General features: G+C 51.6%; 1 protein-coding gene across 1 annotated transcript in view; it reads right to left on the reverse strand.

Annotated features, from left to right (window-relative positions):
* Positions 1-13,025, reverse strand: part of LOC119449778 (uncharacterized) — a 221,539-nt gene that overhangs the window by 7,696 nt on the left and 200,818 nt on the right. The window contains exons 3-4 of the mRNA XM_049665169.1: positions 6,381-6,709; positions 3,583-4,035 (exon numbers count right to left, since the gene is read on the reverse strand). Coding sequence (XP_049521126.1) covers positions 3,583-4,035; positions 6,381-6,626 — 699 coding nt within the window. The 5' untranslated portion in view covers positions 6,627-6,709. The remainder of the gene's footprint in view (positions 1-3,582; positions 4,036-6,380; positions 6,710-13,025) is intronic.

The raw sequence follows: 13,025 nt of genomic DNA on the forward strand, positions 1-13,025 counted from the left end.
GGCAAGTGCAGACAGATCTTCTAAGCTACAACGCTGCTGGCATTGACGATGGGCAGCACAGCACCCAGTCATGCAAATACCAAGCAGCTAATGCAATTTCTGCCACAAGCGCGGTCATATTGACAAGGCCTCCAGCACGAAGAAGAAACAGGCGAATGGTCCACCACAGTGACGCAAAAACGTGAACGCCCCAAAGACGATAACGTATGTTGGAACGCAGCATAGTTCACCGGCATCAACAGCGCTGTACGACTTACATAATGTCGTTTCTGAAGGCCAGACCTGTAACATTTGCCCTGCAACCTGCCTACAAGAGGGAGCTCGACAAACTGGAACAACAGGGTATTATTGAGCCCACGCAACATTCAGATTAGACCACACCACTGGTCGCAGTGAGGAAGAAAAAAACGGAAGCCTGCGTCTTTGCCTAACTTGCCGGTTCACCATAGCTTGCCCACAAAATCGTCCCCGTACCCGCTGCCAACACCGCACGAAGTCTTCAATACACTACGTGGAGGAAACATTTTCAGCAACCTGGACCTAACCCGAGCGTACCAGCAGCTGAAGGTGAGCGAGAAAACTTCCCTTTTAAACCACTAGAGGACTGTACAGGGTTAAGTGACTACCATTTGGAGTAGCGGCAGCCCCAGCTATTATCTAAAAGTACATGGAATCCCAGCCTCAAGGAATCTCTGGCGTGTGCGTCTACTTGGACGATGCAATCATCAGTGGCGCAACCAGTCAGGAACAATACAGCTCACCTAGAGCTTGTTCTGGAAAGGCTTGCTAGCACGAACCTACACTTGAGCTTGGATAAGTGCTGCTACGCAGTGCCTCAAGTGAAATGTTTAGGGCACCTGATCGATGGCGAAGGCATTCATCCCACCAGCGACAAGGTGCGGGCCATCACGGAGGCACGCGCTCCAACCACCAAGCACGAGCTACAATCCTTTCTTGGGCTCCTAACTTTGTATGACCGGTTCCTAGAACACAGAGCAACGGTGGCCAACAGCCATTACAACATGCTGATAAACGACGTCCCCTGGATTTGCTCGTCACGCCATCAGAAAGCATTTGAATCCTTAAAGGAGCTGCTCCGAGACAGTGTAGTGCTCAGGCCCTATGACGAGACATTGCCCTTACTCTTGGTATGTGACGCGTCCCCCTATGGCGTGGCTGCATTTCTCTGATAAAGTGACGATCAAGGCAGAGAAGTAGCAATCACCTTCGCTTCCCGCAAGCTATCACCTGCAGAGCGCAATCATTCTCAGCTCGATCGCGAAGGACTGCCATCGTCTATGGTGCCACGTAGTTTTATCAGTACATCGCGTAAAGACGTGTGATCATTCTGACTGATTACAGGCCGCTTTTGGGCATCCTGGGGCCCCAGAAGCAGATTCCGTAGACACTATCGTCCCGTATGACCCGATGATTCACTAAGATGTCGGCGTATGACTACGACCTCATGTAACACCCCGGAAGCAAGCACCAAAACGCCGACGCGCTGAGCCGCCTACCCCTCAGCGAAACCATCGAGGACCCACCTCAAGTTGGCTGCGTGCTGATGTTTGAGGCGCTACAAAGGCCTCCGCTAACAACCGACATGGTCGCAACAGCGACACAAGATCACCCGACGTTGTCCAAGCTGTACAAAGCTCTACATGAAGGCAGCGTTCAAAAACTCAAAGAAGACAACTTCAACGCTTTTCGCAAGAGAGCTACGGATTTCAGCTGTCATCGCGGTTACATCATGCTCGGATCACGAGTTGTCATTCCAGGCCCACTTGGCCCACAAGTCACGGCTCTCATCCACACCGGACATAGAGGCGTTGTCGCAATGAAGAAGTGCGCCCGGAGCGACATGTGGTAACGGGGGAATAGACAAGGATATCGATACATTTTCGGCAGAGGGCACAGCTTGCCCGACCAATCAACGCGCTCCGCCACGAGCCCCAGTTCCGGATCAGGACAGACCGAGCACACCTCGCCACACCCTGGACCTCGCTTTCGCAGGCCCAATGGACGGGCCCACATTTTCTTGTGCCTGTGGACACCTACTGTAAATGAGTTGAAGTTCGTCATATGAACAAAACAACATCGTCGATGCCTTCGTTCGTTGTTTGAAACTTTTGGACTGCCCCACAAAGTGGTATCAGACAACAGAACCGCATTCGTGTCGGCAGAAATCCAGAAATCCTACAGTGATAACGGCATCAAGGCGGTACCGTCTGCTCCGTACAACCCAATCACACACGGACAGGCCGGACGCTACATTGGAGAGCTAAAACATGCTCTTGCAAGAGACCCTACAGGATCAGTAAAGCAGCGCATCGCACGCTTTCTGTTCAAACAGCACACAACCGTGCAGAATACGATGGGCCAGACCCCCGCAAAGCTCATGTTCTCCCGCGTGCTGTGAGCCCACATCTCGGCTGTTCTGCAAGAACCACCTTTAAAGGCCGCACGAGAAATCCAAGACGCTCCGCGCTGCCAGAAACTCCAGAAAGGACAGCAAGTGTTTGCCCGCCAGTTTCGACGAAATCTCGAGTGGGTCCCTGCCACTGTGAAGAAACGCATCGGCCTGAGATCTTGGCTGGTCGACGTCAACGGGACAGTTACCCGCCGACACCCCAATCAGCTTGTGCAGCTTGCCACCGACCTCAGGCTTCTTTCAACATGGCTTGGATATTATCAAAGGAACATGACACTTTGAACGGACACTCCCGACGCAGCCACCGGCTCCGGCGGAAAAGAACCAGCCACAAGTGCGCTTCAGACAACACGGCGCCCGCCCAGTGATAGTCGACGCGACATCGATGCCTTCCGGACCGATACCAAACGCTAAACTAAGGGGGGAGGAATTGCTATGTCTACGAGACTGCTACGTGTACGAGAACCCCTTTGTGCCGCTCGCACAGCCGCCAACGACGCAACCTTCCATTCCCCTCACTCTCTCCCTGTCGACGGCTCCCGACAGACAAGCAGAGCACGCGACTCACAAAACAACAGGATACAACCTTGGACCGCGCTGCGCGCAAGTGCCCCTCACGATGATGAAATAAAGTATGTTCCTTGTTCCGAGCGCCCTTTATTACGGCTACCGCGGACATAACACGCTGCTAAGCACGAGGTTGCGAGATCGAATCCCGCCCGCGGCAGCCGCATTTCGATGGGGGCGATATGCAAAAAAACGTCCGTGTGCCGATGCGTTGGGTGCACGTTCAAGATCCCCAGGTGGTATAAATTAATCCGGAGTCCCCTACTACGGCGTGCCTCATAATCAGATCGTAGTTTTGGCACGTAAAACCCCAGAATTGAAGAAAATAGAACAGTTTTATTTGTTGTGGCCTCCGAAATTCACGAAACGACGTCATCCCTCTCAGAGCGTGTGTAAGCGCAAACGTGCAACACTTCACAGAAATCACCATGCATGAAGAGGGAAATTGCAGAGCGGCGTGTAAGGGTCTATGACGCGTGTATAGATAGCATAAATAGCTTCGAGTCACTCTCTAATGTATCGCTATATGTGCAAGGCACGAATGTGTTTCCTTCTTCAATGAAAACTTCCCGTATATAGCATACCTGCAGATGTAACGTCGAGAGCCTTGGAAGGGGTGACACCGCTTGCGCCGGCAGCGTAGTGAGTCGATTGTTGTCGAGCAGCAGGAACTCGAGCGCCGGCAGCCCGTCGAGTGCGCCGGGCTCGATGGAGCGCAGCTGGCACCGCGACAGGTGCAGGTACGTCAGGTGCTGGAGGCCCACGAAGCTGGCGTTCTCGAGCTGCGCGATCGGGTTGCCGCTGAGCTGCAGCCGTCGCAGGTGGGGCACCCCCCGCAGCGGGGCGCTGGGCACGGCCGTGAGCAGGTTCCAGCTGAGGTCCAGCTCGACCAGGTTGGTGAGCTGCTGGAAGGCGTCCCGTGCCACTCGCCCCAGCCGGCACTGGGATAGGAACACGCGCTGGAGGTTGACCAGGCCGCGCTCCTGGAACGTGCGGCCGGGCAGCGAGTGGAAGTTGTTCCGCTCCAGGTGGATCACCTGCGGTATGGCCCCAACAGCGGTTGTTAAGGCGAAAGCCTTAGATGGCTCACGGGTCAAACATTTAACCATCCGGAAAATTCAATGGCACCAAAATTGACGGTGTCACCATGCCACATGTATACCGCCACGTGTTGGTGGCACCATATGGGTCGTGGGTTCGAGTGCCTTAATAAACTGTACCTTCATTAAGACACGACCTTTGGTGGGAGTCGAACCAACGACGTTTGGTGGCAGAAAACAAGTAATAGGAAGTAACAACGCGTTCGAATGGGAATGTCAAGTTATTTAATTAATGTTCGTGAGCACGCAGGCATTTTCGCCTTCATCTTCTTGCGACTGTCAACTTTTCTACGGGAGCACGGCTAGATGGCCAACGAGCATGAACGTGCACGATTTCGGAAAGCAAGAAAGGATAGAGAGGAAGGAAGAAGAAAAAAAAGCAATGGAGAAATAAAGAAAACGGGATGAAGGAACGAAGAAAAGAAAGTAAACTTTAAGGTTGAACGTCTCTAAACTCCACAGTGGGCTATGTGGGACGTCACATCGGAGGGCTGCGGGTTAATTTTGGCCATCTGGGGTTCTGTAACGTAAACAAGCGTTCTTGCTTTTCGCTCCCACGGAAATGCGGCTGCCATGGTCGGGAATCGAACCGACGACCTCGTGCTCAGCATCAAAACTCCATAGCCACCGGGGCGAATAAAGAACGAAAGAAAGAAAAATAAATAACGAAGGAAGGCGGGAAGGAAAGAAAGCGAAAAAGACAGGCAGAAAACGAAAGGCGGGGGTTTAAAGAGGAATAAACAGTGAATGAAAAGTAGAGAATAAAAAGAGAGAGAACAAGACGGGATTGTTATAAAGAATTTCTCGGAAATAGGTCAGGAAATTTTAAAACTAAAATTGAACGCAAGCGTAATAGGTATAACGTGCCTCGATGGAAGGCTACGGAGTGTGAAGAAGCGTTCAAATTACTGAAAGGCAGCGCGATATCACGAAAACAGTCTTACTTGCATGAGTGCACGCATGGTCCGCAATTGCTGTACAGCCGATATAGGCTTCTATCTGACGAGGTCGGAGCGGCACAGCTTAGGCGCGCTTAAAGCGTATGCGCTACTATACATTTACTTCGTCTCGATGATATAAATTATGGTATGCAGTGCCCTTATTTGATTACTTCATACTTTCAGCTCGTTTTTGGTGTGTTCTCGCTCAACCTGTGATTAAAGTGCAACACCGGGCTCTTGGAAATAAAGACTTCCAATGTAAACACAGGCCACCTGCACTATTTTAGAGTATTATTCGAAAAAATTCCGGGAAGAGAGCAATGGATCCATTACAGGCATAGGTAACTGTACAAGTTTGATATAGAGGTTTTAAGCAAGAGAGAAAAGATTAAGGAGAAGTAGGCAAAATGCTAGAATGAAAAGAATGTATAGATTATCTGAGTAGCTCAAACAGCCTATAGGTGAATATTTGTCACCGCTTCGTTTCGAAGGGGATGCCAATAAATCATCATAATCATTATTGAATGAAGGAATACCTTCGAGTCGAGGATTGTTTGATAGTACCGGGGTTAGACTTTGACGGCTAAAGTGTTCAATCTGTTATAAGTCATCCTCAGCGTTATTGCTGAAAATATATCTTTATAATCCTTGTACATGTAGTTACCTATGCATGTAACGGATCCGGTTCTATAAATCTATTCTCTGCTTAATTTCTTTCTTTTTTCCGGAGATCCCCTTACAGCCTTGCGCACTGGCACCTCCTTCTGTGTCTTCACTTACGTATTACACATTAGTAACTTAAACGCGATTCTAGGTGTGTTCCAATACTCGCCTTAGACGGCTAAATCGACAGCTAAGTGGACGGCGGCCATCTTAAGTCCCGTTCCAATTCTCACGAAGATGTCAAAGTAGACATCATCGCGAAGACAGCATCGAAGTCAAGAACGATGCAGGCTACTTTCCTGTCTAAGCAAGATGGCGACGAGCAGGGCGCTTAGAAACTCGACGGGAACGTCGTCTGCGCACACAAAAACGTAGACACGCTTTTCTATACCCTGTAATGTAAGTCACATCAGGTTTTTCATAGGTTCACAGGCAAAAATACTTCAAATGCAGAACCAATATGTGCTTTTCTCAACTTTCTTTTTGTCGCCGCGAGGTGGCGTCACGTCGCAGAAGCGCCCTCCAGACAGCTCGAAACGCGTTCCATTATTTGTCCTCGAAGCTGTCTTGGCTGTCTTCGTAGACGTCAAAGTAGACTGTCTACGATGATGGAAAGAATTGGAACACAGCCTCTGATTCGGATTTGCGACAAGTGACTGTACAGGCGCCTATACTGACCTGTAGCCCCGGGGGCAGACCCACGGGCACGGAGAAAAGACCCTGGCTGACGCACTCGGCGGTGTGCTTGCCGCCTTTCCACTTGCAGGTGCAAGCGCTGGGACAGTGACCCGAGGAGGAGGAGGAGGAGGAGGACGACGACGAGGTGGCCGCGCCGCTGCCCGAAGGCGACTCGAGACCCGCGGCTGCCGCGGCGCAGAGCAGCAGCGCCAGCGCTGCACACCACATGGCTGCTGCCGGAGGCATCACGTGCGGCACGGACTCGCTCGTGGTAAGCACTGTCCTCGTTCCACCGTCATCGTCGCACTCCCGCCGCACTGACGACACACCTGCACAACAGCGACGACACCGACGAACGTTTAGTCTCTCCTGGATGCACAACTTACGGAATCATCATCATCATCATCATCATCATCATCATCATCCTATATTAACAGCGGAGCTGTTTAAGCCGGGCCTAATGTGTCTGCTGAATCCGAAAATGTGGGCCGATCCTGGCGGCAGTGCAGAAAGGTTCCAAGGGCATACCCCTGTGAACTAGCGAAGCTGAGCCTGGCTAAGTTTAGCTAAGCATGGCTGGGACTACTTAAGCTTAATCAGTCATCGATAGGCACTCCATAGCCAATCAGTAGCTAATCGATAATCGATCAATATTCAATAAATTCCGGGAAATGTTGGGGATGACTTCGTAGTGCTTAGCTTAGCCCAAATACGTGGCCAATACCTTGCGATAAGCAATCAATAGCTAATCGATCAATAATCAAAAAATTTCGGGAAATGCTTGGGATGACTTGGTAGTGCTCAGCCTAGCCCTAAATACATGGCCAATACCTTGCGATAGCCAATCGATAGTCAAGCAATAGCTAATCGGTAATCAATCAGTAATCAATAAATTCCGCGAAATGCTGGGGATGACTTCGTAGTGCTTAGCCTAGCCCAAAAGCCAGGACTAGCTAGGTGCCCATCAGCTCCGCTGTCTCTTTAGCATTGCGCCTCCAGTGCAAGCTATGCTAATTTTTATGTCCACTGCAGGACGAAGGCCTCTCCCTGCGATCTCCAATTACCCCTCTCTTGCGCTAGCTCATTCCAACATGGGCCTGCAAATTTCCTAACTTCATCACCCCACCTAGTTTTCTGCCGTCCTCGACTGCGCTTCCCTTCTCTTGGTAACTATTCTGTAACTCTAACGGTCCACCGGTTATCCATCCTACGCATTACAAGGCCTGCCCAGCTCCATTATCTTTTCTCTTGATGTCAATCAGAATAGACAGACTTGCAGAATAGACGAAATCAAATCGCTATATCAGGTGAAACTGTCGATTCACCACTGTCGATTCTCCACTGCCGACTCACCAGTCCTTGGTCACCACTGCGCACGACACCTATACCACCCTTAACGAATGGCCATTCCTCCTGAATAGTTTTGACCGAACTCGCGTTCCACGGCGTAATGTTCAGGTGTAAGTTTTCTGGCACATGACTTTTTTTTCCTGCTGCGCGTGGATCATATAGCATTTGAGAATGATGAGCAAAGATCACGCAAATTACACGCCAGAACAGCTAACATTGAAATAACGCGTCAGGTGCGCGGGTTATGTGCATATCACGTAACATATCGACCGCAATGACCGCAATACGCACACGAAACTTGCGATAGTCGCTCAACCACGCGTGCTTGCCTTTGTTGCGCGCGTTCCTTAAGTGCGTGCCTTTAATTCTGGTTCACTGTGCAGCGAGAATATCCGAAGTGTATTTTAGACTTCAAGGAAACTGCTACTCAGGAGGTGTGTTGCAAGCTGCGAAAATGGAGAAACCGCTATACAGCTTGCACCCGTAGCTTGCACAACACCCACAAATTCGTATGCATGTCTTCCAACCTAAAGTAGCAATAAATTACATCTAAAGAAAACAGTGGCGGCTATATCGTGTTCCTTCTCGCCCTCCTTTGTGTTGCCCTACGGTTTTCAAAACAAAGAAATTAGCTATATAGACAAAAGATACACGTGTTTGCTTCACAGAAGTCACTATACTTAGCGCTCACCTATACATGGTGCCACAGCGACGTCGTTGTCACATACGTTATCGCTTATTGAAATTTACTCCCCCCTCTTCCATAGACGCTTTGCAAAGAACCGCGACTGAGTACACAGGCCAGAGGTTGCGCGCTATCGACCCACCAGCGCGGCTGGACAACGTCGTTTATATTATTATCGCGCAAACGCACGTCCAACGGCCGCCACCAGAGCGCCCGTCGCACACGCACGTACACCCGGACGGGCTTGCCTGCAAAAGGCGCCCCTATCTCCTTGTCAATCGAAATCACCGCAGCGCGGCGGCGGTGCGTGCGACCTCTGGCGGTATTGCGCGCACAGTAGGCCTAGCAGAAGCAGCAGCAAGACACGCGGGGCGCGTGGATGTGAGAAGAATGGAGATGCGCCGACAGGGAGGTGGCGAACGAGGGCTGTGGGGCCTTCTTTCTGCGCCCCTGACACACAATGGCAATCGCTCACAGCGGGGGTAAAAGGGCGGCCAGGCGTCGGTCGACGCCGCAAGCGCGCGCGGTGCCCCCACATCATCATCGCGAGCGCTCTGGGTGCATCCGAGCGCCTCGGGAGTGTCTAGCGCTTTCACGCTAAAAGTAGAGTGTACTAGCTAAAAGGGAGCAGCACTGGGCGAGCCACAGCATGGCGCCAGCAATACGAGCGCGGAATGCACGACGCCACTACGCCTCTGGTAGAGTATAGGTTTAGGTATAGTCGACGCTACAAACATATAGGGCTGTGGGCAGCCGTACTATCGATTGTCACGTGAGATACAATACTGGGACCAAGGCTAGAACTAACTTTAGTGACCTTAAAAGGACAGCTTTGGTTGCGGAGAAATTTTACTTCTTTAATAAGCACCGATATGTGCTCAAAATATTGTCTAGGCACCTTCTTGTGCGCCCTGACTCGCGCTTGTTGTTTCGCTTTTTTTTTTTTTCTCACTCTTGTACGTTTAAGGTTTTTCCGCTTGCTCATGTGTTCTTTTTTATTGTTATTTCATTTCAGTTGCTTGCCTAAGCAAATTTGTATTTTCCCTATGGCTGAAACGGAGTAACCAGTGACGTTCTGCTTCCAACCTCTCCAGTTAGCATTTAGCCCTACTAAACAATAGATTGTTTATAGGCAGCTTATTGGCTCTCCTGGCTTCTTACAGGTTTTTTGTTGCTTTCCATACACAATCCATTGACATCCATCCCACTGATAATGGTTCAGTTAAAGTGAAAGACCGGGGGTCCACTAACTTCTTTATGACCGTTTGACCTTATCGTTTTTGTATGGAATTGTGTAACTTAAGTCGCCTATAGATGATCTAGTAACTGCAGACCTTTGCAGCGAGAGCTCTCTCAGCGCAGCTGTTAACACCCTAATCTGCTGTTATCAGGCGTACTCTAAAGAGGTTAGAAAAGCCCCCCCCCCCCCCCCCCCCCCCTTCCCAGAGCGCTTCTATGTAGTAAGAACGCTTTCCTATAAAACACGTCTTCTGGCACCTGCTTGCAGCAGTATAAAATTTTTGTTTTGCGCCCTTTGGAAAGACGTCGAGTTAATTCACAGGACTCAATGAATGAATGTCTATAGAGACCTTCTTTAGTTAGTCGAAACAAAATTGTGTTGCGTAATTGAAACGTGTAAGGCCTGTCCATACGCTGACCGGTGACAATAGCGAGTGAAGCGAGAACTTGTGGGAGGACAGCGAGACAAAATGCCAAGTGACACTAAGATTGCGTATGCCTCATTCTGCACTGTACATGTATCACCGAGAATACATCTTGTGCCCTCTGCAACGTGTCTGTATGTCGTCTCATGTCTTGGCACTTCGATTCGAAGAGTGTCACTTGCTCCTGGGAGTATGTGCATTTGTGTTTCTTCGCCAATTAACGTCCACCTAAGGAGGTTTATTGTATAACTTTCCAACAGGCTTTGTAAGCCTGTCAAGCGGACGTCGTGGTTTAGTTGTGAGTCAGCCCTTCACCTCCTCGTCACCTCTTTCGTCCTTTATACGAGCGCTAATGAGAACAACCAGGCAACCGGTTAATCACGCGAGCCGACCCTCTACAGCGCGGGAACTGCTCAGTGACTCCGGCCCCCGATTAGCTGCCAGTAGCTCCAGCTTCCACCCCGATGCATTGTTTTAACGACACGTGCTGTAGAGAAAGGACGGATTCAGGGGTGGGGCAAGGGAGAACGAGAGAGGAGTCTCATCCGACGGTTTCTGCGGGTAACCGGGCCGGGAGCGGCCTGCGCAATGTGGGAGGAGTACGCGTACGGGACGGTACAGCGGTAGCGTCCGCTATCGCGAGCGACGCGGGCGTCGACGGACGCACGGTGCGGTTGCCGGTGCAGAGGCGACCACAGCTGAGCCGCAAGCAGGCCGGCGGGACAGACGACGTCTCCTCACGCTGCGCGGTCGCCCGCGGTGCGGCAGATAAGCCCCGTTCAACGCCGGAAAGGAGGGGCCTCTAATTAAACGCGACCCGCTCGCGCCCGCGCGCGTGGGCAAGCGGTTCCGACCGCGGCTGGCCTCCCAAATTAAGCGGCGATAAGGGTTTGAACGCCGCGCACCAGACCTGCACCCTGCATGCCGACGCGCGCCTGTGTACGTGTGCGTGTGTGCGCGTATGTCAGAGCCTTGCGTCAGGGGGGCATAAAGGAGCCGGACCACGCGTACAGGGTGGCTTCTCGACATTCACGGGCTGTAGCTCTAATGCCCGTCCCTCGCCCCCCTTCAACCGGCGCGCGCGTTCGCGTGAGAACGAAATCACGGGTCCTTGCGAGGACAATCTGCGCGCGGTGGCCGACGGTATAGCGTTTGTCGAGGGTCCGGGAACAACGGCATGGCCTTTTTTGCGCCGAGCAGAAAACGGGCACTCTACGACGCGCCGCCTTTGTGCGAGCTAGCCGAGTTTTCATATCCGAGCTAGTTTGCCCCACGCGCGCTGCTGCGAAGGCCATATCTGCTTCACGGGCTGCCTACGCCGCAGCCGGGCCATCTGGCTTTATGCGGTGCTGTCTTTCTCTTACGCTGTCCGCGTTGCCGTGATTTCCAGACACCGCGGTCGCAGCCTAAGTGCTCACGCCTGTGCCGCCCAAGTTCCGAAAATAGGCAGTCAGAAAGGCTGGTGCTGCGCGGGTGTTAGAGATTCTGTTAACCTGAACATGAATGTGCGCAATCACTCTGGACTCTGGGATTTTCAGATTAAAAAAAAAATACCGAGAGAGAGAGAGAGAGAGAGAGAGAGTAGTTCATTGAGCATGGCTCACAGAAATAAACACGGCTGCTCACAACTGCTAGGCAGCATTCCGTCGAAACAAAGCAAAAAAGAAACAAAAAATTCTGACCCCACGCCGTCGCTTTTCCGACGCCCATTATATGGTCGCATTATATCGGTCGTAAGCGGTATTTTTAATGTATCGTGGTCGATATTACTCGCGAAAGCCCGCGAATGGATCGTGCTAATGCGCAGTTCCACGCATCTTCCGCTATTTCAAAGAGGTGGTCTCTCATGACTACCATACCATACGACCAACATCTATCCCTTTCCAACTCTGCTATACCACGAGCCAATACAAACACGGGAAACCCCACACAAGCCGTTCCCATGGGCCGTCGTGACCTCAGTGGCAGATGCCTGGTCCGCGGTGTCACAAGCGGCGCATGATCTGTCCCTCTGTCAAGGCGCAATGTCCTTTCGACCGACCCGATGGTTCCCAAGATACGGGGGTCCCGAACCTGTGACAGACATACGCAAGCGACGTCGCCGAGGTCGCAACGCCCGGACACCGACAGACACCACTTCCGAGGCGCAGCCAGCTGCCTGTATTACTTTGAACTGAAATCGTGACGCCTCATTTCACGGCTGCGATCGGGCGTGACGGGCGTATCGTCGCGGCAGTCCGGCGTATAGGTCTCGTCACGCTGCTCGACGATTGCGACGGGCTGCAAGTAATAAAGGGGGGAGGCGCAGGACGGACAGGTCCGTGACTCGTACAGAAACGTGCCTCGTCCGCGATCGTTGGCTTGTGAACTTGCTAATACGGTTGGCGCAAGAGTAACGGAGAGAAAAGGAGGCATACAGTGACGGAACACGTTCCAAACAAACTTGATGTCGTCGTGGGCGGTGGCGGTACACGAAGCCGTAGCCTCGCAGAAGTCGCGGAACGAGCCAGTGAGTCACCGCTTAACAACAGACTCGGCAGCGTTGGAGGAGCCAGAAGTTTATCTCAGCGCGCGTCTATGCCCATGAGATGCAGTTTGCGGAGCAGAATTAGCAACACACGCTGAACACGCAAATAAAGCTCGTTCGGACGGCGACTTCGAACGATTATGAGCCGTCTTGGAAGTTTGTCACGCACGGTGTTTCCTCACGATCGGTACGGCGGCGACCGTTGTCTCTTACTCTTTCTCTCTCTCTTTCTTTGTTTGACCGCTTGCTTGCTGGCTTGTTTACACACCGAGACATCACTTAGAGTTCCACGCCCTTGAGCTTTTCTTATTACTATGTTTGCTAAAAGGGGATATGTGGTCGATGACTCGAGCTTGTTCCGTAGTGCGTGCCCTATAGCGGCGAGAGGTCTCAGTGACCAAATTCAAACATACGAACTA

Source organism: Dermacentor silvarum, chromosome 4 (assembly GCF_013339745.2).
Source record: "Dermacentor silvarum isolate Dsil-2018 chromosome 4, BIME_Dsil_1.4, whole genome shotgun sequence".
Taxonomy (NCBI): Eukaryota; Metazoa; Arthropoda; class Arachnida; order Ixodida; family Ixodidae; genus Dermacentor; species Dermacentor silvarum.